The sequence below is a fragment of the Equus quagga genome, chromosome 5 (genome assembly GCF_021613505.1).
Source record: "Equus quagga isolate Etosha38 chromosome 5, UCLA_HA_Equagga_1.0, whole genome shotgun sequence".
Taxonomy (NCBI): Eukaryota; Metazoa; Chordata; class Mammalia; order Perissodactyla; family Equidae; genus Equus; species Equus quagga.
Genome location: NC_060271.1, coordinates 18,030,612 through 18,056,206, shown reverse-complemented (window position 1 = coordinate 18,056,206; position 25,595 = coordinate 18,030,612). Strand labels below are relative to the sequence as shown.

General features: G+C 42.9%; 1 protein-coding gene across 5 annotated transcripts; it reads left to right on the top strand.

Moving 5' to 3' along the window:
* The first annotated feature begins 162 nt into the window (after positions 1-162).
* On the top strand, positions 163-25,587 carry CAP1 (cyclase associated actin cytoskeleton regulatory protein 1). Of its 5 annotated transcripts, none has more exons than XM_046660759.1 (13): positions 163-313; positions 13,600-13,721; positions 14,600-14,700; positions 16,216-16,293; positions 18,068-18,211; positions 18,313-18,398; positions 19,774-19,879; positions 21,077-21,254; positions 22,623-22,807; positions 22,986-23,109; positions 23,250-23,332; positions 23,655-23,798; positions 24,413-25,587. In XM_046660759.1, the coding sequence occupies exons 2-13, from the start codon at positions 13,610-13,612 to the stop codon at positions 24,494-24,496; spliced, it is 1,425 nt and encodes a 474-aa protein (XP_046516715.1). In that variant the 5' UTR covers positions 163-313; positions 13,600-13,609; the 3' UTR covers positions 24,497-25,587. The 5 variants fall into 5 exon arrangements, with proteins under 5 accessions (XP_046516715.1, XP_046516712.1, XP_046516714.1 ...); XM_046660756.1 differs by having other exon boundaries at positions 164-313; positions 14,597-14,700; XM_046660758.1 differs by having other exon boundaries at positions 170-313; positions 13,597-13,721; positions 14,597-14,700.
* The last annotated feature ends 8 nt before the right edge of the window (positions 25,588-25,595 follow it).

Genomic DNA, 25,595 nt, shown 5'->3' with positions numbered 1-25,595 from the left:
ACAGTTGAGAGAGGAGCGTGGCCTATCCTTGTGCACGCCTCCCAGTTGCTCCCGCCTTGGGGGGCGTGGCTCTTTCCTCCCATGCATCCTCCCGGCTAAAGAGGATTCTCTCTCCCGGGCGTGGCGTACAGGGGGCTGGGTCACGAGCGGGGCGGCCCGACCACCTCCCCGGCCCCTCCTCTCGCCTGGCGTTTCTGCCGGCCGTTCATTTCCGGTGGGGGTGCCGCGCCCAGTGAGGGCCCGGAAGTGGGTCGCGCGAAGATTGCTGGGCGGTTCTTGCCGGAAGTGGAGAGCGGCTGATCGCAGTCCCGAGGTGAGGCACAACTCTGAGGTGAGGGTGCGCGGCTGGGTAGGGGCTGGGGTCCTCTCCGCGGCCCACTGGCCCTTGGCGTTGTTAATGACCTTTCTGGCCTCTGTGCATGTGGGGAGTCCTGCTGAGGGGGCCGAAACGGAGGCCCTCGGGCCGCCCCGGGATCCTGGGCGCGGTCTCTTGAGGTGGGGCCGGGTTGACTAACTGAGCCGGGCTCTCCTGAGGAGGCCCCTCCGCTGGATTTCTCAGTCCTGGCCAGCAGCCTCAGCAGAGGCTTGATTCCTAAGGTGCCCAGACTGAAAGGAACCTCCGAGACCTTAGAGCCGTCCCTAGTCCCCGTCTCGCCCCCATTGCACGGATGGGTAAATTCATCCCCGGAGGCTGGTCTGAGGTCATGCAGCGAGGGAGGGGAACAGTAGGAATCAATACCTCGGGTCCTTACATTGTTAGCCCCAGATCCTTCCCGCGTTCATTTCCGGGGAACCTCTCTCTTTACTTGGAATGGTCTTCCGGTCGGTGTCTTCTGTCTGGCAGCTGCAGGGTAAAGACCACCCGCTGCGTGGAACTTTTTTTTTTTTTTTCATGCAACCTGTTTGTAATGCCTGGGGAGTTTTTAAGAGAGAGGCGCAGGTCCTTGTATTGCATTCAGATCGCCTACCCTTCCTCCTTGTCTGTCGCATTTACTCTGAAAAGCTAAGTTAACTTTTTTGAAGGTGTTGCCTGCTCCAGGACCTGAGATCAGATGGCTCAGGTTCGGTCTGGCCCAGCTGCTAAGTATCTGCGGCCGTAGGTGCCTTATTGAACTTCGCTGAGCCTCCTTTTTCTCATCTTTTAAGTGGAGATCTCTGCTCACCTCACAGGATTAAAATCAGTGTGGCAAATTGTGTTTATTCCGTGTCAGATGCTCTGCCGCATCTGGGGAATGCAGTTTTGAAATAAAACAAGCTAGACCCTGCCTCATGGATGCAACAGTGTTTGCAGGGACGTTTAAGAAGTAATTATAAGTGTGATGAGTGTTAGGAAGGAAGAACAGGGTGCTATGGAGCTGTGTGACAAGGAGAATGAGAACCTTTTAAGGCGGACATGAGTATCAGAACTGTGTCAGTTGAAGCTCTTTATAGGAATCTCTGTTCAAATGAAAAACGGGGGACAGCCCAGCACATGCATCATTCACCAGTCATTTCTTGAGCCCTTAATGTGTGTGAGACACATAACTAAATGAGGCGCTTGGCCTGGTGGCTAGGAATCCAGTGGTTCTCATGGAGTGGAGGAGGGGGCAGACAAGTCGGGGTGACTTGCAGTGTCATAGTGCACCGTGTGAGCACAGGGCTAAGGGAACAAGGGAATACCTGAGCGAGGTTTCCTGGCTTTGAGGAGGAAATGGGAGGCCGAGTCTTTCAGGATTTATTTAGCCATTTGGTGAAACTGGAAAAGGGATTTCCAGGCAGAGTAGAAGTGCAAGGATATGGAGGTCTGGGCATGTGAAAGAGTGTAAGTAGTTCAGTGAGACTGGAATTCCAGTAATGCTTGGAGAGGTGGAGGAAGTGGGAAGTGGTGGGATCAAATATGGAGGACCTTGTAAACCATGCTAAGGAATCTGGATCTTGCCCTGAAAGCTGTGGGGAGGCTTGGAGGGGTTTTGTGTAGGAAGATGATGTGGTCAGATTTATGATTTAGAAAGTTCAGTCTGTGGGAAGGGACAGGATGGGGAAGCAGACCAGTGTTTGGAAGCTGCTGCTATAGTCATGGCTTGAACTAAGACAGTGAGACGGAGAGGGAGAGGAGTGCTCAGAGTTGAGCAATATTAAAAAGGTGGACTCCATATGGAGTTGGAGGCAGATTGTTTATGGGAGTGAAAAAATAGGAGTAGTCTAGGACAGTTGCCTGGTTTTCTGGTTTAGGGAACTGGGTGGTGCCATTCACCAAGATAGGTAATGTGAGAGGAGGGGTAAGTTGGGGAGGTGACACGGAAAGAAAATGAATTTTGACATATTTAGTTTGAGGTGTTTGCAGCACATCCAGGCAAAGATGTCTAATAAGGTATCCCAACTAGAGGAAACAGCAAGAGCAAAGATGTGGAGGCAGGAGAGGGCTTATATTGTTCAGTGAAGTACTGGACCCTGGAGTCTGTGGCAGGAAAGATAAGACCAGAAAACAAGGTAGATGGCTGCCAGATTGTGAAGGGTTTTTGATGCCTTGTTTGGATGTTTGGATTTTATTCTGTGGTTGGCAGCTTGCTAATTGAGTTGCTGCGGTCCAACGTAAAGAAATTTCTGTATGAGTTTCCCGCCTTTTTCTTCCCCAGAAATACTTCATCAGTCATGTGGACATAATTTATGTCTCAGAGGAGTTTAAATAAAATGATAGCTGTGAGAGTACTTTGTCAAGTACAACTTGTCACGCACACCCAAAGTGGTGGTGTTATTAAGAATCAGTGAATGTCTTTTTGCCTCCAGGAGGTTAGCTGTTTAGTTTGTAAAATGTTTTGTTTCCAACCTGAGGGGTGATCTTTATTCTCACCCCTTTTCTTGTTAACATACGTTTGTTTAGTTGCAGTTATTTTTTAACCAGAGACTGAGCCTTTAAAAAGTGACTTCCTCCTTTCTGTTTTCTGTGAAGCATTGTGAGTCAAAGATTCATTTTACTTAAACAAGCAAATGCAAAGTGTTGTTGGAAGTTGAGTCCTCTGGTTTGAAATTTAATCCTGAGATTTGAAATCTGAGGATCCTCAAGCCATATCCTACCCAGTCCTAGTGATTATTCCTTTGAATTGTCATTTTCAGGTTCTTTCTTTACTTTCGGCTAATCTGGCTTTCATACCTCTACAGTCATGCATTGCTTGACGACTCAGAAATGCATCATTAAGTGATTTTGTTGTTGTGCCAACATTATATAGAGTGTACTGAAGAGGAACAAAATTTGCCACCCCAAATTATGTCTCTTTAACATAGAGGATTATTTTAGACTGGTTATTTTTAAGAAACAAAAGATTGAGAAAGTTTTTCTTCTTATCTCCCGCTTAACTACCTAGAAGAATTCAGATAAAAAGCCTGTCTCAGGAAGCAAGCTATCGCCTTAGCATAACTTCAATTAGGTGGTAGACCGGGAGGAACCTAGAAAAGCTGGTTTGTTGGGCTCCCCTCTGTGTTCATCTGTTCCTGTGTGGCCAGTTTCCCAAACTTTTCACCTACCTGTGAATTGCCTGCCTTCCCTTTGAGTCCTTGACTCCCCACTCCCAACATCTTCTTTTGTCTTTAGCTGAGGATGATATTTAAGGTGAGGTCTTCAGCCATTTTGGCAAGTTACTCACTTTTCCTGGGTTTCTCCCACGTATACATGTTATTAAACTTTTGTTTGTTGTTCTCCTGTTAATCTGTCTCATGTCAATTTAATTCTTAGACCAGTCAGAAGAACCTAAAAGGGTAGAGGAAAATTTTTTCTTCCCTTACAGTACTTGCACAACCTAGATGGTATAGCCTACTGCACACCTAGGCTATATGGTACTAATCTTATGGGACCACCATCGTATATGCGGGTTGTCATTGACTGAAACATCATCTGCAGCACATGACTGTACTTCAGCTTCTCTACCACAATGAGACAGATCTTTTAAAAAGAACCATTTTCATCTTGTTACTCTTTACTGGCTTTATATTCCCTAAGAATCAAGTCTAAACAAAATTTACAAAATTCTCCACAGTCACACCCTTCTCTTCATTTTCATTGGACGGTACAAATTCGCATTGTAATTTAGAAAGTCCTAAACTGCCACATTAGCATTTTGTTTATACCTCTTACACTTTCCTTTTCTTCCTTATTATGGTAGAACAGGGTTTCTCCGCCTTGGCACAACTGACATTTTGGGCAGGATAATTCTTGGTTGTGGCGTTGTCCTGTGTGTTGTAGGATTTTAGTAGTATCCCTGGCCTCTACCCATTAGATGCCAGTAGCACTCCCTCAATTGTGACAACCAAAAATGTCTCCAGACATTGCCAAACATCTCCTGGAGGACGGAATTGCCCCTGATTGAGAACCAGTGCAATAGCAAGCATCATAGCTGTGATTGTGCAGCGTCTTATCTCTCCAACTGGATTCTCTGAGGGGAGGCTCTGTGGCTGTGCCTAGCCAGTATATGGCACATGATAAGCACTGGGTACCCTGCGATGAATGAATCCTGAGTCTCATTGAGGCATTAAGAATTATTGCTCATTCAGGGAATTCCTGGGTAGACTGTGAAGACTTGCCTTTTTGTTTTTTTTCATCAGAGGATGTGATCTTAATAGGGAAAGCCCACTAGTTAGGCACTCACTAGAAGCAAGCTTTGTGTTAGTTGACAACGCAAGTCAGCAGATGTGTATATCCCCATTATAGAGATATTTTGTTCATGTTGTCTGCCTGTAGACTGCTTGGTTTAGTGGACAGGAATTATCATTTATTTTAAATTGCATATAGTTTATGATATTGGTATTTATGTTTATTTTGATTGATAAAATTGTGATAGTTTCATCTTTAAATTAATGCAGCTACAGCATTCACCATGAAACTATTTCTTCTTGATATACCATCATGTGAACCTAATAAAAAGTTTGAAAGCTTTGAAAATATTCCTCACCTACAGTGCAGCTTTGTTTGCCTTGTATCAGCAGACGTGTTGTGTCAAACTTTTCCATTCAACTGGAAAACAGTTATAGTTGAAATGTTTCATGGAAGGAGCAAGCTTGCTTTTTTGTTTGGTTTTTGGTTTTTTTCCTACAGAGGTCATTAAAATTCCTATACTTAAGTTAATTATAGACTTGCAGTCACAGGTCTTTTCATATCTCTGGTTGTAGCTGAATCATGGCTAGGGACAAATGGCATCCCTGAATCTATCTTTATGCATGAGAATGGGCAATGCTGTTCTGTTTAAAGCAACTACCCAGCTGAAATCAGCCAGTGTGGTTTTTCCTTATATAAGAGATGCCTGATGAATGCTCTTAATGAAGTTAGCCTTCATAATATTCCTTGAGTGTGAGAGAGAGGGGAACCCATGGCCACGCAAAGTTATCCGTTTACCCCAGACCATTGAAATAGCTAGTTCCCAAGTCTGACTTCAAGTTGTGTACTATCACTGGTTTTACGCGCTCCTGGAGTTTCAGATAGAGGACCACGTTTAAGGAGGGAACAGGAGACAAGTGCTGATATTGGGTTGAATTCTTTCCCTCCCTGGAAGATAGGCTTTTCTTTCTCTTTTAATCTAAACCTCAGGTGGCAGTGACTCAGGTGCTAACTGTCATTGGTTTCATCAGCGAAACCAAATGCTTAGGGAAGAACAGTGGCTCCTGATTTGGGTTAGATTTAGATGGCATCTTCACCCGGGCAAAGTGGTGTCTGTTCTTTGGTTTCTGGGTTAAACCAGCCAACTTGTAAGTAAGTATCCTATTAGTATTTCTAGGTTTTGCTCTGTAGCATCTTAGAACCTAGTGGTGAGAATTTCTATATTGTTGGGAGTAAAACTAATGCCTTATAGCTTAGTGGTAGCTTAGGAGAGATATCCAAGTGGAGCTGTTTTGTTTGTTTTGAGCAAGATTAGCCCTGAGCTAACATCTGCTGCCAGTCCTCCTCTTTTTGCTGAGGAAGCCTGGCCCTGAGCTAATCTCCATGTCCATCTTCCTCTACTTTGTATGTGGGAAGCCTACCATAGCATGGCTTGCCAAGCGGTGCCATGTCCACACCCGGGATCCAAACTGGCGAACCCTGGGCCGCCGAAGCAGAATGTGCAAACTTAACCACTGTGCCACTGGGCCGGCCCCTGTTTTTTTATTGTAAAGAAATTATTTAACTATGTTTAAGTTTGGAAAATTAGGGGAAATTGTCTAAAACACCATCACTCAAATATGATAAATACTGTAAATTTTGTGTTCTCCTCAAGTTTTTCCACAGTGCATTTAGCTATTCCCCTATAATTAGAAGTCTAAGCTAGCATTGCAGTGAACACATCTTCATGCCTATCGCTTTTGCTGCATTAGGATTACTTTCTTAGGATAACATCTCAGGAACAGAATTACAAAGTCAAGCCAAGAGAAGCATTTTGAAGCAGATCACTTGGGCTGCCAGAGCATGCAGACTGACTTGTATATAGTTGCTTTTTTTTTTCAATTTTACTTAAGGGTGTGACTTAGAGGAACAACTACCAGACAAAGCGGAAAACATTTTAAGCATAGCAACTTTCTACTTAAGTAGAAATTCATACCACTGGCTTAGCTGCCTGGTGAGATGAGACAAAAGTTGCAGGATTAATTGGGTTCCATTTACCCTTGAACAACTTCCCTGAATAGGTAGAAGGCATTGGTTGTTTGAATTGTTAGAATGATGAGAATATGAAGCAGCTTTGGCAGGAATCACTGACCATTTCTGATTTTTCTTGGTTTCAAATCACAAAAGATATTGCTGGAGAATCAAGCTCATAGTTTCTTTTTGCTCTGCATGATATCCCTCGTAGAGCCTATCCATTCTCGTGACTTCATGATATTTCTGTGCCAGTAACTTGCAAACAGTGATCTCCAGCCTTGATCCTGCCCCAAGTTTATTTCTCACTACTTACTGGACGTTTCCACTTAGAAGCTTCATCTTCTATTCAAACTCTGCATATCCAAAACTGACCTCATCTTCTTGTCCTAACTAGAACATGCCAGAAACCTGTTTCTGACTATAGTATCATCATCCTCTTAGGCTTCCAGATTTGCAGCTCTGGAGTCATCTTTGACTCCCTTCTCTGAATGCTACTGGACTCAGTAGTCAGTACCACACAGTTAGTACTTGTTCTGTGTTTAATGCACTCTTGTTTTGTGTGACCTCCAAGAGCAGAACCAAGATCAGTGGGTGGAACTTGCAGGGAGACTGAATTTGCCTCCATATAAGGAAGAACTTTTAAATACTTTGAGCTGTCTGAATGGAGTGGGCCGCCTCAGATGTCTTGGGTTCTCCACACTGCAGGTGTTTGAACTGAGGCTACCTAATTGCCGAGAACGTTGAAAGGACTGTTCTGGCATCAGATGGTGTTTTTACAAGATGATTTCTAGAATCCCTCCTAATCCTGAGAGCCAGTGATTCAATGGAAGGTAGCCTTGCCTCTCCTGCTGGACTCCCTTAGGCAGAAAAACTATTTTACGGTTCTTTTATGTTCCCACAGCACTTAATTCATGTGCTGGTCACTTAGTTGCCTAAAAGTGATTATTTGTGGGTTAATTGATTGTTTTCATTTGGTTTCTATATCTGGTTATACACTAAATATTGTGGATTTTTTTCCTTTGAAATATCAAAAGTATTTTTTGCAGTAGCACTTTTATTTTACAGCTAGATGAATAACAGCTTTCAACCTAACCTAAACCCTAATATCGTCCCTTTTTTCCAAATCCCATTTTGTTTATCAGATTACTTGTAAACATTTTGTTTTCATCATATTTCTCTGTCACTCAAAACCTTTGAATGGCTTCACATTTATCATAACATCAAATTCAAATACTGCCCAGCTTTCGGTATCTTCCAGAACCTAGCCAAGATTGCTTATCTAGCCTGTTTCCCGTGATACTCCATGCTCTGTGTGGGCTAACCTACTCACACTTTCTGTACATAACCTCCTTGGATCTCTCCTCTTTGCTTTTGATTGCTCTGGAATGTCCTTTTTTCATCAAGATGCCCAATTTTCCTTCTGAAACCAGACTACCTCCAGTCCTCATTGATTTCTTCTGAACCCTCAAAGCATATAGTCATTTATACTGTATAATTCAGAACCATACAACCTTCTGCAAAGAAAAAGCTCCAGTGTGTAGGCTGATACTTTAGCTTTCCCCCATCCAAGTGAAGTTAGATAATCTCTAGGAGAACTTTGAAAAAATATAGTTGTCAGTATTTAGTCCATTGGCATTTCATTTGTGTTGGCCTTCTGAATAAGAATGAAAGCTTCTGGAGGATAGGGACCATGTGTCTTCCATTTTTTCAGTAGCTGCCACAGTGGTAAGCACTTTCACGTTACAAGCACCTGCTGTGCACCAGGTTCTAGGTGCTTGAGTTGGTGAAGCTGTGGGTAGAGAATGGATAAATTCCCGTCCTCCTGGAACCGATATTCTTGCATACAGTCTGCAGTGATAATAGTTAACATTTGGACTGCTTTTTAAGGCTCCCAGAGTGACTACTTATCTATAAAATCAATTCCTTTGATCCTTACAGCTTTCATTTTAATGCTTTTCTTTTTTAGTGAGGAAGGTTAGCCTCAGCTAACATCTGTTGCCAATCTTCCTCCTTTTTTTCTTCCCAAATCCCCAGTACCTAGTTGTATATCCTAGTTGTAAGTCATTCTAATTCTTCTCTGTGGGACGCTGCCACAGCAGGGCTTGATGAGCGGTGCTAGGTCTGCGCCCAGGTTCCGAACCGGCAAAGCCCGGGCCATTGAAGCGGAGTGCGCAAGCTTAACCACTCAGCCACGGAGCTGGCCCTGATCCTTAGATCTTGTGTGTTAGGTAAAGATCCATTAAATGATTGTCCTAAAGTTACACAGTTACTATGAGGCAGAGTTGGGACTCAGCCGTTGGTCTCTTGAATCCTAGTTTTATTTAGACTTGTATAATTAGGATTGCCTCTCTTTCTGAAGCTTTCCTGATGAATGCTTAAATAGTTGGGACTCTGTACATTCATTATGGAGGCTTACATATGATTCTTGGCTATCGTCAGTCAGAAATGGCAAGGAACAAGATTAAGCAGAGCTGTAGATTTCTGCTCTGGCAATTCTGTATTCTTGGGAAAAGCCTTATTTTAAATATTTGCCTTCCAAATATGTGTCATCTATCCTGAATGTGAAAAAATACTGGTCTCCATGGAGAAAATTGAGAGCAGAGAAATTGAAAGCTGCTAAGCATGTAACTAAAGACACCATAAAGAGGCCTTGAACCCACAGTGTCATGCTCAGCAAACAGTGGGGGCTGGATGCTGTGATGAACCACACAGTCAGTTAATTGCTTAAAAGCCATGTAGACTGGTGGGAAGGAGTCAGAAAATTTGTGCTCAAGGCTTGGGTTCTCTACCCACTGGTGGTTTGATATCTGGCAAGCTTTCTAACGCCTGTCAGTTTCTTCATTCTAAAGATGGAGATTAATATCTTCATAACATACCTCATAGAATTATTTTAAGTCTCAAAAGAAGCAACAGATTGATGATATAAAGCACTTAGAACTATAAAGGAGTATTGTTCTTAATTAATATTATATAAACAAGGTTTTTCTTATGGTACTTGGTTTGAAGAACTCTATGTCAATGTAATTTGTGCCCAAGAAGGCAGCATTTATTTGAAAGATGGGAATGTTATATCCTACAAACAGGCAAAAAATAAAAAAGAATTTTTTAAAGATTTTATTTTTCCTTTTTCTCCCAAAGCCCCCTGGTACATAGTTCTGTAAATTCAGTTGCGGTCCTTCTAGTTGTGGCATGTGGGGCACCGCCTCAGCGTAGCCTGACGAGTGATGCCATGTCCGCGCCCAGGATTTGAACTGGTGAAACCCTGGGCCACCCGCAGTGGAGCACACGAACTTAACCACTCGGCCACAGGGCCGGGCCCCAAGAATTTTTTAAAAGAAAGGAAAAAAGTGCTTCTCAGATTTGGCAGAGAGAGGAGATAGCCAAACTTATGTTGAAGGGAGAAACGGTAAAGGCCCTTATTTATTTATTTTTTTTTTCAAGGACCCTTGTTAACCTACTGTATTCATAGTGCCTACCACATTTATAGTACTGGAATTACAAAGACAAGACAGGGTCCCTGCCCTGGGGTGGCTCATTGCCTGTTGACTGTTACATACTAAATGATTTTAAACCAGTGTGTTAAATGTGTGGTAGAGACTAGTGCCCAGTATTGTGGGAACACATCCTGGAAGTGCTTCTTGGGGAGGTGATACCTTAGCTGAGACTTAATGGACAAGAGGAGTTCTGGAGAGGGGACAGATTGAGAAGGAAAAGCTTACCAAACTGGAAGAGTTTCCTAGAGAAGGTGATAACTTCACCTGAGTCTTAAAAGACAGTAGAAGTTGAGACAGGGGACAGATTGGGAAGAGAAAGCAGCTAAGTGGAGTGGGAGTAGATAGCGTTAAGGCTCAGAAGTGAGAGAAAGTATGACTTTCTGGAAAATGTAAGTAGTGCTGGGCTGCAGTAGTGTGCTGAGGAAAGGTGTGGCAAGAGATAAAACTGGAGGAATGGTAGGAGATAAAGCAGGACCAGATTATGGAACCCCTTGTTTGGACTTTGCTCTGAATGACCTAGCGGGTATTGAGTGATATTAAATAAGAGCCTACCATAATTACATTTGCATTTGAGAAAGATCACTGTGCTATTATGGAGAATGGATAAAGAAGATGTATTACTGGAATTGGGGGAGACTAGTGAGAAGGTTATTGTGGTAATCTAGGCAGAGTCAGAAAGCCCTAGTTTTTGTCCATCAGGATGAAGGCTAGGGCATCTATTCATGAGATATGCAAGATCGAGCCTATTAATTTTGATGACTGATTAGATTTGAGGGAGTAAGGAAGAAGATAATATGGTTAACATTTATGGAATCCTTATGGTACTATTTTTCAGGACGGAGCCAAGCGCTTCTACATGTATTTCCTCCTTATTCTCACTGCAGGCCTCTGGATTTTTTTACTGTTGTTCCCATTATACAGATAAGGAAGCAGAAACTCAGAAAGTTTGATAACACCTGTAGTCACAGAGTCAGTGAGTACTGTTATTCAAACCCCCAAACTATCTAACTTATCTAAAGACCATGGTGTTAACCACTGTACTTCCTAACAGATCCCAGGTTACTAGCTTGGTCAGTGAGGTGATTGATGGTAGTGCTGGATCACTGAGACATGGGGCTGGAGGGTGGGAAGATGATGAGTTTTGTTTTGGATATTTCAGTTTGCGATGCCTTTGGGACATCCAGATAGAGATGTCTAGGTGGAAGCTGGATCTAAAATTCTAAATCCCAGAACAATGGCGTGAGCTGGATGTGTTGCTCTGGGAGTCGTTAGTCTATACGGGTGGTGGTGGTACCACTTGGCAAGCAGGCTGGCTAGTACTGCAGTGATGATAGTTGAAAGCTTGGGAGTGGACATGACCACCTAAAGAATGTGAATATGTGTGTGTAGAGAATGAGACAAGATGTGTCTTTTGGTCCTTTCAGTTCTGGACGTTCTTTCCCATAACATCTCAAATTTCACTCCACCCCCACCAGAAACAAAAAACTAGGTACTGCTCTCCTATATTTGGTTCATGTATAGAATGAGATGAGCTGTAAATGACAGCTGTATTGTCCCTTCTCATTCTGCTTAAGTTAGCAGAACTGTAGCTTGTTTAATAATGAAAGCTTACAAGTACAAGTGAAATATGGAAAAAAAGAACCAGAATCCCATGAAGCTATATTATTAAGCTCTTGAGATTGGTAAGTGTTCAACCCTGGCAGCCTTTAGAGACACTTGTACTGTGTTTCCATGTTAACACTGGCCTCAACCCATAGCAGCCACTGTGTATGAAGGAACATGTCTCACAACAGAATGAGTGGCACCTATTAATGGAAGATAGCTTGGGAGTTTATTGCATTTGCTGCGTTTCCCCCTGGGATTTATAGAGTGTGCTGGAGTATACATGTGTCTGTCCCTAGACAGTGCCCAGAATGGGCAGCAGTTCGGATGCTCGGGTAATGGTGGCATTACATGGGGGAGAATATATTGGCTGCTTCGTTTGCTCTCTTTGTGAGTGGGGCAGAGACTTGGAGGCTTGTGCTGCTTCTCCAAGCCAGGGAATGGAAAAGTTTATTTAGTTCACTTTCTCATTTTTTCTTTGATTCTCTTTTAAACAACATTCTCTTGCAAGTCACTGGGCCCAGAGAGACCACAGCCTGTACACAGAAAAAAATGGACAGGGGTTATATTGTCTCCCTTACTTTATCCTGTGAGCTGCTTATCTCTTGCACAGGGAGGACAGTGTGTTAAGTTGAGATGTTCTGGCATGTCGTCATCTTTGAGGGAATTGTCACTGCTATGGTCATTTTAGGCAGCTTTGAGGGAGTTGAGTTCATTTGGCTTCAGTTACCTGAACTAGTTAATACTTTGAAATGGAATCTCTCCAAGTCAAAGCTTTGACTGAAACTTCACTGGCTTTTGTGAGATCACTGATGGTCTCAAGCATTTTATGTAGATATATATTGATAACATTTAGCACTTATTTATGTGTATAGTATGGGCAACTTTCAGAACACTTGTCCCTCTGGACTTTTGGGATGCTATGCTTCAGGTTCATTAACTTCATAAATATTTATTGAATACCTTCTACTTGCCAGATCATGGTCTAGATGGTAGAGTATAATAGAGAACAAGCCAGAGAAGGTCCCTTCTCTGGTGGAGCTTACTTTCTTTAGGATATTAGATGTTGAACAAGGCAAGTTCAGATGAATTAGAACTTGTGAAAGATGTGTAAGAAGCTCTTCTGGATGTGTCTGTTCTTCCTGCTCATCCTCATTTGCAGCCTGGCTCAAATGGCAGCTTCTCCATGCTCTCCTTATCTGATCCTTCCAGCTGATATGTTCTTCCCCTCTCTGAAATCCTGTGTTATTCTTTCTGCAACCTTCTTCTGTCACCTTAAAATTTTTTAGATGTTTGTTTTATAGTTAGTGTACATGTCAAGTCTCCACTATTAGACTCCACTATTAGTGAAGACAATAACTGCACTATAAGTTATTGAGAGCAGGATAAATATCCTATTCATCTTAGTTTTGGGCATCCCGTATGCAAGCAGGAGGACATTGTAGGAAAAAACACTGAACTTAGGGCCAGAAGATTTGAATTTGAGTGCTGGCTTCCCTGTTAACCAGCTATGTGAGTGGAGGCAAATCATTTACTTCACTGAAATTGTTTCTTATCTCTAAGAGTTTAGTAATTATCCTTCCATTCCTGAATAGCCGTTGTGAGGCACAAACTGAAATGATATATGTGGCTATACTTTGTAAATTCTAAGTCCTTACACAAATACTTGGTGGGATCATAGTGAATATTCAGTAAGTATTTGAATGAGGAAGCATTTGCTTTCAGTGAACACCTTTTCCTGGGTAGTTCTCTTGCTTAATGAGGTCTTTATGATTTTGCAAATAGGCTGTTTTCCATCTTATTTTATTATTAAATGATTCTGTTCCTCAGAATTGTCACGCTCTTCACCCCAACAGTATTCTTTCTTTTCTCCTTAGGTGCTATGTAATTTTAAATCAACAAGTGACATTTGATCTGTTTCAGCAGGTGGTGCATTATGGCTGACATGCAAAATCTGGTAGAAAGATTAGAGAGGGCGGTGGGCCGCCTGGAGGCAGTATCTCAGTCCTCTGACATGCACTGTGGACATGGAGACAGTGCCCCAAAAGGTAAGCAGTATACAGCCCCGCAGAATACTTTGAGTAAAGACTCAGTGTCTTGCCTGAAATTTTTTTCTCTCACAGTGTCTTCTCTCCTTTTGGAGCTAACTTCCCAAAATGCTTAGTCTAGAAGGTTCATCGCCTGTAATTCGTATTGCTGTGAACAGATAAGGGAGGAGGAAGTGATTTGTGCAGGGAGGCCTGTGGTTAAGTTATTTTAACACAAGAACTTCCTGCTTGTGTGATATTTCCTGTTCTTTCTTTAGCAAAATGACTCCAGTGTAAGTCAAATGACAAGTGATACTAAAATTTCCTTTCTCCAAATGATTGGCAAATTAGCCATTTTGTACTTGTACCAACTGAATCATGGAATGTTAGAGCCAAAAGGAACCTTGGGGGGATCATTTTGTTTATTTTCATTTTATAGATAAATAAAATTAAGCTCAGAGAGGAAAAGGGACTTAGAGTCACACAGCCAGTTACTGGTGGTATTGGAACTGGAACCCAGCTTTCCTGACTCATGTTCCAGTATTCTGTTTACTTTATTTCCTTGCCTCTCCACTTTCATATCAAAGTGCTTTGTTTTGAGGAAGATTAGCCCTGAGCTAACATCTGCTGCCAATCCTCCTCTTTTTGCTGAGGAAGACTGGCCCTGAGCTTACATCCCTGCCCATCTTCCTCTACTTTATATGTGGGATGCCTACCACAGCATGGCTTGACAAGTGGTGCCATGTCCGCACCCAGGATCCAAACTGGCGAACCCCAGGCCACCAAAGCAGAACATGCGCACTTAACCACTGTGCCACCAGGCTGGCCCTTCGAAGTGCTTTTTAATAAATCGTCTTTCTGATGCAGGACTGATTCTTTGTGGTGTGTGTCTTCAGCAGGAACAGCTCCATATGTGCAAGTATTTGACTCACTGCTGGCTGGTCCTGTGGCAGAGTACCTGAAGATCAGTAAAGAGATTGGGGGAGATGTGCAGAAACATGTAAGGATGTTTTGCCCCTTTTCCCCTCTTTTAAGCACTGGCAGCTTTCTTCAAATCCTACTCAACTTTGGTTTAAGAGCCCCTTGAGAGGCTTCTGGCTCCTTCTACCTGCACTGAGGAGCTCAGTCCAGGCGCTGGAACAGTTCCTCAGATTTTTCCAGGCTCTTTGCTTTTATCACATATTCTGTGTAGGCTTCTTTTATACAGATAGCTTGCTTGGTGCATAAAATATGGCTCGGTTCATCTTTGTAGTGAGAATGTTCTACCAGTCTGAACCCAACGTGTTACATAACCAAGGCTAGGGTAGCTTATTCAAAGGAGCCATTATCATGACTTAGCACTTATAAAACTATGCTTGATAGTTATTAGTTATGCTAATGTGAGTTATTTTCACACTTAGCCCACAGCAAGAATATGAAGTAGGCAATGACAGGTGCCTCTCCACCCACCTCCCTTCATGTGCTGCCACCTACTTCCTCACCACCGCCCCACACTCACATACATATTCTGTCTCTCTCTTTGGGACCCAAATTCTTCCTGCTAGTCTTCTGAGTGATCCTTTGTAAGCAGTAACTATGTTTAGGATTTTCCTGGCCCTTCAGCAAAACTAGTTGCTTGATCTTTGGAAGATGCATTTGGAGCCTCTTGTAGCCCATCTGTCGGCATTGAGCTTAGCTCGAGAGTCTGGGCCTGGGGCTTAAATGGGAGCGTGGGGGCTTGCAGTTTTACTCATAGAGTGTGTGACATTTGGAAAGATTTTAAAGCATGTGTCACTTTTATATTTTAAAAATGCAAATCCAGAAAAAATAGATTACCTTGTTTGAATTTTTGCATTTTGATAGTGTTTATAGCTTCATGTTTCTTAAACTCTTGACCGTGACCCTCAGTAAGAAGTACATATTCGTAACTGAGATAAAAGTTTTACAAAACGTGCTTATGCTACTTGTACTGCACCTTTTTTTTTTTTACTTTTTATTTGGAAATGATTTCAAGCTGATATACTCATTGTTTTATTTTGTTCTATTAAGTTGATTTAATTCGTTATCTGTGAATGAGTCATGATCCAGCATTTGAAAGTAGCTTTAACCTAAAGGAATAAACACCTTGAGAACTTTAAAATAAATTTAGGCCTTTTCCTTTACTCCTACCTCTAGTTTTTGAGAAAAACACGGGTCTTTTGAGAAAAGAGCTTTTTTGGCGACGAGAGAGAGGAGAGATTTTTCAGTGTACTTCATATCACACTGCATGTGCAGTTGCTAACTTGACTTAATCTAAGGCTAGCCCTGATTATCTTCATATCCAACTCTGGATACATATCCCTGGTTAGATCCAGCAGGAGCAGGGGTATATGTAATTCTGCTGTCAGTCCCTGGAACCTGGAAGACCTGAGGAAAGCAACATGAAGTGCCTGGGTTGCTACCAGAGTACCTGGAAGTGGAGGTTTCAGGTGTTTCTTATCAGGACCTCTCCAGTTGTAAGGTGTCATCGATAGCTGATTCTTCTCCTTCCCGGCAGGCGGAGATGGTCCACACAGGTCTGAAGTTGGAGCGAGCTCTCTTGGTTACAGCCTCTCAGTGCCAGCAGCCAGCAGGCGTAAGTTTACTAATAGCTGGTTTCATTTGGTTTGATACTCAGGACAAGTTGAGAGCTTTCTGCTGAGCTATCATGACATGCTAAAATAGACCTACCAGGCTCGTGAACCTTCACGCCAAAGTCCCAGAAGTAGAGTCAGACTCAAAGCGCCACTATGGGAATGTGCCCTTGAGTGTATATTGGGCTCCACTGGCTTTTCGCCTGTCATTTTACTTAGGACTGTAGTTATCCCTGGGACTTGGCTGGTTCTCTCACTAGACCGCCTTTTTTAGCCTCTTGACTGAGGCCAAATTCATCCTATTGTCCCCTAAGCTCTCTGGGTCATAGACAGTGGTTCTTTTGCTCCACTGTGGGTGGGCTTCAGTAATATTGCTGTGGAGATCCTAAAACTCTTAAAGTACTGCTGCTTCCCTCATTCTTCAGTGGTTGAGGATCTCCCCTTAGCTTTACTCCTGCCTCAAAATTTATGCTGCCAAAGTGTGAAAGTGAATTAGAGAAAATTTAGATTTTTCTCAGAGCCATAGATTTTAGTTCCGTTTAGTTTCTTCTGCATTTGGGGGGAATGCAGAGGGGTAACAGAATAAGTCTTCCTGCTAATGCTATATTAAAACCCTTGGACCCTTGGCCTGCCTGAATAATGTAAAAATAGTGCAAGATAATGTTAAATATATTAGACTCTAATTCTTAATCTATCTTGAATAGTTAAAGCATTTTGTCTAAATCTTTTCTCCAAACCCACACTTTCCACAACAAATCAGGCAGCTGAGACGCTATTATATTTCCCTTGCCTTAGACCAAGGATTGGCAAACTATAGCCTGCAGGACAAATCTGGCCTGCCACCTATTTTGTAAATGAAGCTTTTTTGGAATGCATCCATGCCCATTCTTTTAAGTATTTTCTCTTGCTGCTTTATGCACTACAGCAGCAGAGTTGAGAAATTGGAACAGAAACCATATGGCCTGCAAAGCCTGAAATATTTACAGAGTGGCTCTTTACAGAAAGTTTGCCAACTCCTGCTTTAGACTGTTTTCATGCTAAGATCTGAGAATTGAGATGTTCAGGAAACTGAGCTTTGGAGGAAGGATAAAAACACGGCAACACAAGATTCATCCATTTTGCTAAGCTATCTGCTGAAATGCCCAGCCCCCTAATTGCATTCGATTCAACAGATCTCTACTCAGCAGCTACTGTATGGCTAGCAATGTGTTAGGGCTAGATGGATTATAAAAGAAGGCTAAGACAAAGCCCTTGTCTGAAGATTTAATGAGAAAGAAAAACATATTCACATGGATCCATTAATAGTTTGTGTAAGGTGCAAAATTGGTTATGCTGACAATAAATGCACTAGGAGGCCAGTGTGGCTGGAGTTGGAGAGCTCTTCCTCGTGAAGCATGAGGGACATTTGGATAGATGGAAAAAGAAGAGACCATCATGAGTTAAGGCCCAGAAATGAACTAGTATTTCCTATTAGGAGGACAGAAAAGAGATAAGTGGCTGAAATATTAGAATTTTGTGGTATAGCTGGAGTATGAGTCCTGATCACGAACAGCCACAAAATCCAGCCTGAGGAGTTGGAACTCTATGAGGAGAATGAGATGATAAGCAGTATTTTAGCCATGTGAATCTGTGCAGGATGAATACAAGGAATACAAAGTTTATTTGGGTGCTTATTATATAGTTCATGAAGAATTCTTGCCTTCAGGATCAGAGTTGACCAACATAGAAAGCTTTCGTAGAAAGACTCTAATTTGAATCTTTTCCTGCTTTTCCTAGAATAAGCTTTCTGATTTGTTGGCACCCATCTCAGAGCAGATCCAAGAAGTGATAACGTTTCGAGAGAAGAACCGAGGCAGCAAGTTGTTCAATCACCTGTCGGCCGTCAGCGAAAGTATCCAGGCCCTGGGTTGGGTGGCTATGGTGAGCAGCGCAGCTTCCATGGGAGGGAAGGGATGGAATGAAAGAGGTGAGGAGACATGGCTGGAGAGGCTCTCAGTCACTGACAGCTTCTTTTTCTCTAGGCTCCCAAGCCTGGTCCCTATGTGAAAGAAATGAATGATGCTGCCATGTTTTATACAAACCGAGTCCTGAAGGAGTACAAAGATGTGTAAGTCCAGCCTTTCCTCAAGGGTAAAGGACAAACCCAGCTGGTTACTTGCTGGAGTAGCACTTTTGGGGTTAAGGCTGCCCGTGGCTGCAGTGTTGGTTCTCCTCTCTCAGGGCTGCTTTCTGGAAAGTTTGATAGATATTGGCTCATAGAAGCTGCATTTGCAAGCAGGAAGTATTTCTGCTGCCACTTCTGCTTTTTCTCCAGGGTTTGTAGAGGCCCTTTTAGTCTTCTAATCCTTACCCTTCTAGGTTTAGGAGGTTTTGCTGGAGGTAAAATGGACTAATGCCTGTTAATTTGCCTATTTAGACAGAAGTTTGTTCCTTCGTTGAGAATTTCTAACTGGCCCAGTGTTAAAAGGTTCAGTAAGATTTACCGGGAAATTACTCTGACAATTCATGTAGTCAGGTAAAGTGAGAGGAAGGCTGCTTGGTCAATGTGGGTGTTAAGCAAGCGGGGGAGGTCCTTGTATGTCTTTACCATGTATCTCCACCAGTCCTGACTGACTTCTCCATTGCTGGTTTTGAGCTGCAGTGACTGCATGCAGCCATTCCTTAGCTGCATAACTACCCAAACCATTTCTTTCGTCCATCCATCATCAGTCAACCAACATTTGTTGAGTGACTACTCTGTGAAGGAATAAGCCTTCATGTGTGTGAAATATGTCCCAGAACACCAGGCATCTTCTTGATCTTTCCAGCAACCTGGAATTAAGCATCACAATGTTTTGATTATACGCTACCATTACAGTCCATCACTTTACAGTTAAAGAAATTAGGTCTTATGCTAAATAACCATAAAGTCTTTCAACTAATACATAAGAAGAGAGGAAACTCGAACCATAGTGCAGTGCTGTTTCTATAATTTAATGCTGATTATTTCCTCCCAAAGGGAAGTTTTTATTTTTTGGAGGGGAGGGCATATTTTGATACAAGGTACTGTAGGTACTGCTACAAAAGGCAGTTGACTTTTTGGCATCCTAGCATTCCTCAGTGATGCTGGAGAGAGCTCCTCTGTACCATGCCTTCATGCTCAGAATGTTTGCTTTTATCAGTTTTATATATTAGGTTCTGCCTAAGGTCTACTTTGAAAAAAATGTTTTTGCTATTTAAAAAAAGTTTGAGAAATACTCCTATAAGAGACAGAAGGAGATATAATTTGGAGTTCCTGTCCTAATGGACTTTGGTCTAATTAGGGTAATAGAGCAGGTTAAAAAGAAAAGCAAAGCTCTGTGATGACAGAAAAGCTGCCATTGAGGAGAGCCTCAGAAACACCCCAGGCAGGAGGATGTGAGCTCACAGATAGGAGGGGGTCTGGAATCACTATTGTAATGTACCCTGACTGCCTGTGATGAGTTCTTCTTTAATTCTCCCAGGGATAAGAAGCATGTGGACTGGGTCAAAGCTTACTTGAGTATATGGACAGAGCTGCAGGCTTACATTAAAGAGTTCCATACCACCGGACTGGCCTGGAGCAAAACGGTTAGTGAGTCCTCCCTCCCTCCTTTTATCCCTCCAGGACAGAGTCCACAGGTTTCTTAGACTTTAGCACTACCTTGGTCCAAGAAGGATGCTAGTCTTTGAAGTGGAGGATAGAAAGAAAAAAGGGAGAAGGAAAGGGGGGAAAAGAAAAGAGTAAAGAAAGCAAGGGTTAGAGAAGGGATATTCACTTCTATTCAGTTTCAGTAAACATGGGTCAGGGACATTGGGCTGAAGGGGAGACAGATGAATGAGTGACATTATGCCAGCCCTCAGGAAGCTTAAAAATACAGATACAAAACGCCAATACAAATCACCAAGCTCAGTGCTATAATAAAGATACACACTACAGAGAATAAGGAAGAGAAACGTGCGTCTCACTGGGAGAGATTGGACTTTGAAGGGTATACTCTGATCTGGGACTTTGTTCAAGTACAGGACAGTGAGAAGTGGGAGAAATGGGGATATCAGCAAACAGCAAAGCTTAAACAAAATAAATGTAGAAGTTGGTCATCTCTGCCTTCAATAAGGAGAGAGTGTCAGATTTTTAGGAGGAAAGGCTGGAACAGAAGGCAGACTATAATAGGTGATAAGTAACTATCATAGGTATTTGAGCAAGACAGTGATCAGCTTTGTCCTTAAAGAAGTCTCAGTTTATAGGTTAGGGATAAGGGCTTCTGCTCACACTTTGAAAGTACTCATGGTGCTATGGGCTGGTACGAAAGAATTTGCAGGAGATATAACCAAGATAATAGAAAGATTTAATGAGATTGAAGGAGTTGGAAGATTCAAAGAAGATTGAGCAGTCAAGCTTGGATGGTAATGTCTTTCACTGAAATAGAGACAGTGGGGTGATTGTACAGGTAGGGGAGCAGGCAGGAGATGATGAACTCAGCTTTGGACTCGTTGAGTCTGAGGACACACTAAGTAGAGTTTTTAGAACTGTGCGTTTAGAGCTGGAATTAGGTAGAGGCCAAAGGAAAAATGTGAATGTTAAAAAATGGAGCTGAGTTGAATCCTTGGGAAAGGGTGAGAAGGAATAAAGCCAAGTTGGGTGTGGGTAGGGAGCGTTAATCATTGTGTCAAAGGCTACAACAGTGGGTACCCCATGTACCCGGAACATGTGCCGGACCCTATTGGGAATGGTCCCGTAGAGGGGAAGAGACAGGATGGCTATGTTACCTGCACTTATTGTTCCAGGGACCTGTGGCAAAAGAACTGAGTGGACTGCCATCTGGACCCTCTGCCGGATCCGGTCCTCCTCCCCCCCCACCAGGCCCACCTCCTCCCCCAGTCCCCACCAGTTCAGGCTCTGATGAGTCTGCTTCACGCTCAGCACTGTTTGCTCAGATTAATCAGGGGGAGAGCATCACACATGGTGAGTACTTTGGCAAGAAGAGTCAGTACAGTAAGTTGTTGGGGCCAGACCTTACTAACTAGAGATGCAGCCATCTGTAAACCAGAAACCCTGGTTTGTGTATGGGAAAATTCATTGGGTGTCACATTCCTTCAAGTTGCCCAAAGGGACAGCAAAGCTGGCTTAAATAGAAATTGAAAATGGGTGATTATAGTTGGGGGAGCCCTCTGCCCCATAGGAAAGTGATTTAATATTAAGTGGCATGTATAGATACCCTGTTGAGCCAAGGCTTGGTGCCGGCAGTTTTCCCCAGAGGTTTTTCTGTGTCACCACATGGTTTCTTTGGGAAGTCATCATGTCCGGGGTTAACTTCCTCAGAGGATGTATATTAGTCATATGGGAAATTTACATAAGAATTACCTAATGTTGGTATAGAAACCCTTATACACAGCAGGTGGAAGTCTAAATTATACAGCCTCTTCTAGGAATCCACCTATAAAAATTTCTGAAATAAAGAACAAGTTTTCTACAGTGTTATTTATAGCAGCTAAAAATGGTGTAACAACCTAAGTATCAACAGTAAGAAAAATGGTTAACTGTAGATCATCCTCTTGATGGGGTATTATGCAGCCATTTAATCTCTTTAAAGGGAACCATGCTGTGTTTAAGAAAAAAATCTAGTATTTAAACTACAACCACAAGGACTGGTGGAGCCAAAAAGGCCAGTTGGTATTGGTTATAGATTGGGCCATGTTCAAGGGCAAGGAGTATGTCAGCCTGCTGAAGGTGATTATGGAATCTTTTCTCTAAAAAAAAAAGATAATTTTAGAAACTACAGGTTAACATGAGAAAGTTTTTGTTGAGTGTTAACGGGTTAAACCAAATTTAACAGTGTATAGTTATAACTAAATAAAAAACAACTATCAATAGAAAAAATACTGAAAGGAGAGTTTGAAATGCTAACACTGATTAGGAGGTGGTAGGTTAGCTGAGGGTGAGGTTTTTTTCTTTTACCAAATTTTCTTGACTATCATATGTTACTTTGTCTTTGTTGCTTTAAAAACTACATAGATACGTTGTGACTATATCCTTGGTATGTCTTTCTAGATCTTTTTCTGTGTATTTACATAGGCATCCCCCCTCCATATACACACTCATTACATGATTTATTTTTTAAACGGAATTACATAATTTAACCTTGGGGTAGAAGAGAAATTATAAAAGCGCTTCTCCAAAATTGCTTGTGAGAGAACATGTCATAAGCTCTGGGTTTTGGCCTTAAATTTTTTGTTAAGGATCAGTTTAACTTCTGATAGCAGAAGTTGGTTATCAACTCAGCCCAGAACCCTGGTGTGAAGGACAAGAATAAGGCAGCCACTGTTCTTACAGCCCTGAAACATGTATCTGATGACATGAAGACACACAAGAACCCTGCCCTGAAGGCTCAGAGTGGACCAGTACGAAGTGGCCCCAAACCATTCTCTGCACCTAAACCAGGAGGCAGCCCATCCCCCAAACCAGCCACAAAGAAGGAGCCACCTCTGCTTGAACTGGAGGGCAAGAAGTGGAGAGTGGTGAGTTAAAGATGCCAGGACTTGGGGACCAAGGAGTGAAGACAGGTTAAATGGAGCACAGCCAAATGAGGGCAGGGTTCTGGCTTAGGGTCGCAAGAGCGAAAGTTTGGGATAGCCTGTTTTTTGGGGTTGCATGCGCTTAGTGATTAGATTCATGAAAGAGGTATCTCTTTAACAGGAAAATCAGGAGAATGTTTCCAACCTGGTAATTGATGACACGGAGCTGAAACAGGTGGCTTACATATACAAGTGTGTCAACACAACATTGCAAATCAAGGGCAAAATTAACTCCATTACAGTAGGTGAGTTCTTGTTGTCCTAGGCAGGCTCTGTCCTAGAGCCCGAGAGGGCTGGAACCATACCTACTCTATTCCTGAAGATTCTTAAATATACTGCTTTCCTTTAAAGTTAGACTGTTGACCTACTCCCTTTCTTCTCCTAGATAACTGTAAGAAACTCGGCCTGGTGTTCGATGACGTGGTGGGCATTGTGGAGATAATCAATAGTAGGGATGTCAAAGTTCAGGTAACTTGCTATCTTGACTCCTTCCTTTGGTCCCTGAGGAATTAATTAAAAGAGACAGCCGACCCACAGATGTTGCTGTGCTGGGAATCTGATTCTACAGTCTGTAAGCTGAGCTGCTTTGGATGTGGCAGGAGAGGAGTTGGCTCTTACAGTGAGCTCTTTCCAGCACCCATCCCAGCCTGCTCGTAGTATCCGATATCTGTTGAAACCTCTGAGCTTTTCATGTCGTTTCTGAATCACGTGAAACAGTGAAAGCTTTTCCCGCGGCTTACTCTTGTTCTCCCCAGCTCCTGAGACTCAGCGTTCTTGGTTTTGTCTGCAGGTAATGGGTAAAGTGCCAACCATTTCCATCAACAAAACAGATGGCTGCCACGTTTACCTCAGCAAGAATTCCCTGGATTGTGAGATAGTCAGTGCCAAATCTTCTGAAATGAATGTCCTCATTCCTACAGAAGGCGGTGACTTTGTAAGTTTCTTGATCTCTTTAGTAGGATCATCTAAAAACAGAAGGGACTGAAGACTTCTTGCATGAGAGAAAGCCTAGTGGATGGACCTTCTGCACTGAGCGGGTCAGACCCAGCAGTGCACACCGAAATGTGAGGGAGTCCCACTCCCCCGAGTGGAGCTCCCCCAGAGCTCCCAAGGAGAGTGGTTTCTGCCTTTCTTAGGCTGAGCAGGTGCTCAGGGTAGTAAAAAGGAATAGGACTGAGTCAGAGGCCCCTGTTGAGCTGGTGCCATGAAGCCCACACATTCTCATCTGTCCCTCATAGCTTTATCAGTCTGTGTAAGATCACTGATCAGTGAACAGTAGGAAACGGATTCAGACTTGCATCTGGCTGGCCTTGGAGCCTTTGTTCTCATTCCTACACACAGTGCTCCTTCGTTGGGTTAGTGGTAGGGGCGGGGGTAGTAGAAGATGGGGCGCCTCCAGTCACACAGCCGTGCTTCTTCAGGGGGTTCGGTTTCTCTCACTACATCCTACCTGCTCTCAGAGTTTAATGAAAGCGTTGAGACAAGTGTAAGATTTAACCCCAGCTTTTTTTTAGCTCAGATTTAAACCTGTTGTTTCTTTATTTGCAGAATGAGTTCCCAGTCCCTGAGCAGTTCAAGACCCTATGGAATGGGCAGAAGTTGGTCACCACAGTGACAGAAATTGCCGGATAAGCGAAGTGCCACTGGGTTCTTTGCCCTCTCCCTCACACCATGGGATAAATCTTTATCGAGACGGTTCTTTTCTAGATTTCCTCTACCTTTCTGCTCTTAAACTGCTTCTCTGCTTTGAGAAGCACAGCTACCTGCCTTCACTGAAATATACCTCAGGCTGAGATTTGGGGTGGGATAGCAGGTCAGTTGATCTTCTGCAGGAAGGTGCAGCTTTCCATGTCAGCTCAACCACACCGCCAGTCCATTCTTAAGGAACTGCAGGCCAGGACTGGTGTGTTTTCGCTTTCAGCCTTTGGGAGTTATTTGGCCAACAGTCTTTTGGGAAGAATAAAGCAGTCCCCAGGAATTAACAGATCAGAATGGTCACACAAATTAATATTTTCTAACAATAAGCACGAAGGTAGCAGAAGCTAGTGTGATTCCAGTTGGTTCTTCTAACCAAACTAATTTTTCAGTGTTGACAAGTGAGGCAAGTATTGCACTGGACCAAAGGCTGAAGCTTGGCCTTCTAGCATTCCAAGCAAAATTGTTTCCTATAAGCATTCCTTTTATTCTGCATTCCAACCTGGGTCTGCCGGAACCTGAGATAGTAGGTTCTTCTGTACCAGCGGCTGTGGCAGTGCCCCGCACCCAGGCCAGTTAAAGGAGTCTTGGACCCTTTCTTTCTCTGGGATCCCTGCCCAGCACCTTCCTACAGAGATGACTTGAAAGAAAAAAAAAAAAAGGAAAAACAACCTACCATTCCAAGGAATCTGGCATTCCTTCCTCCTTCCATGCTAGGTGCCTGTCATCCATCCTCACTGCCTCCTTGCCCTGTCATGCTCAACCGCTTTTGGCCTCTGTCCAGGCACCTGAACAGAGGACTAAAATCTCCATGCAGGCTGGTTTTAGGTCTTATGTAAAAATCTTGCACAGCATTGCTAATGTAAATTTCAGTTTTTCCCTCTAGGTCACTTACCAAAATATGCAACTTTTTTTGGTGGAAAGAGAGATTGTCCTGTGACTTCTACCCATTTCCTGAGGCCTGTGGAAATAAACCTTTATGTACTTAAAGTTATACAGAAAATAGAATAAAATTAATACCAAACTTGTTTAGTAT

Bases quoted from the DNA above. Each gene is read 5' to 3' on its own strand.
- CAP1 (XM_046660756.1), top strand. From the start codon at position 13,610: ATGGCTGACATGCAAAATCTGGTAGAAAGATTAGAGAGGGCGGTGGGC. The intron at 16,294-18,067 runs GTAAGTTTACTA...TGCTTTTCCTAG, and splicing joins AGTGCCAGCAGCCAGCAGGC to AATAAGCTTTCTGATTTGTT. The intron at 23,110-23,249 runs GTGAGTTCTTGT...TTCTTCTCCTAG, and splicing joins AATTAACTCCATTACAGTAG to ATAACTGTAAGAAACTCGGC.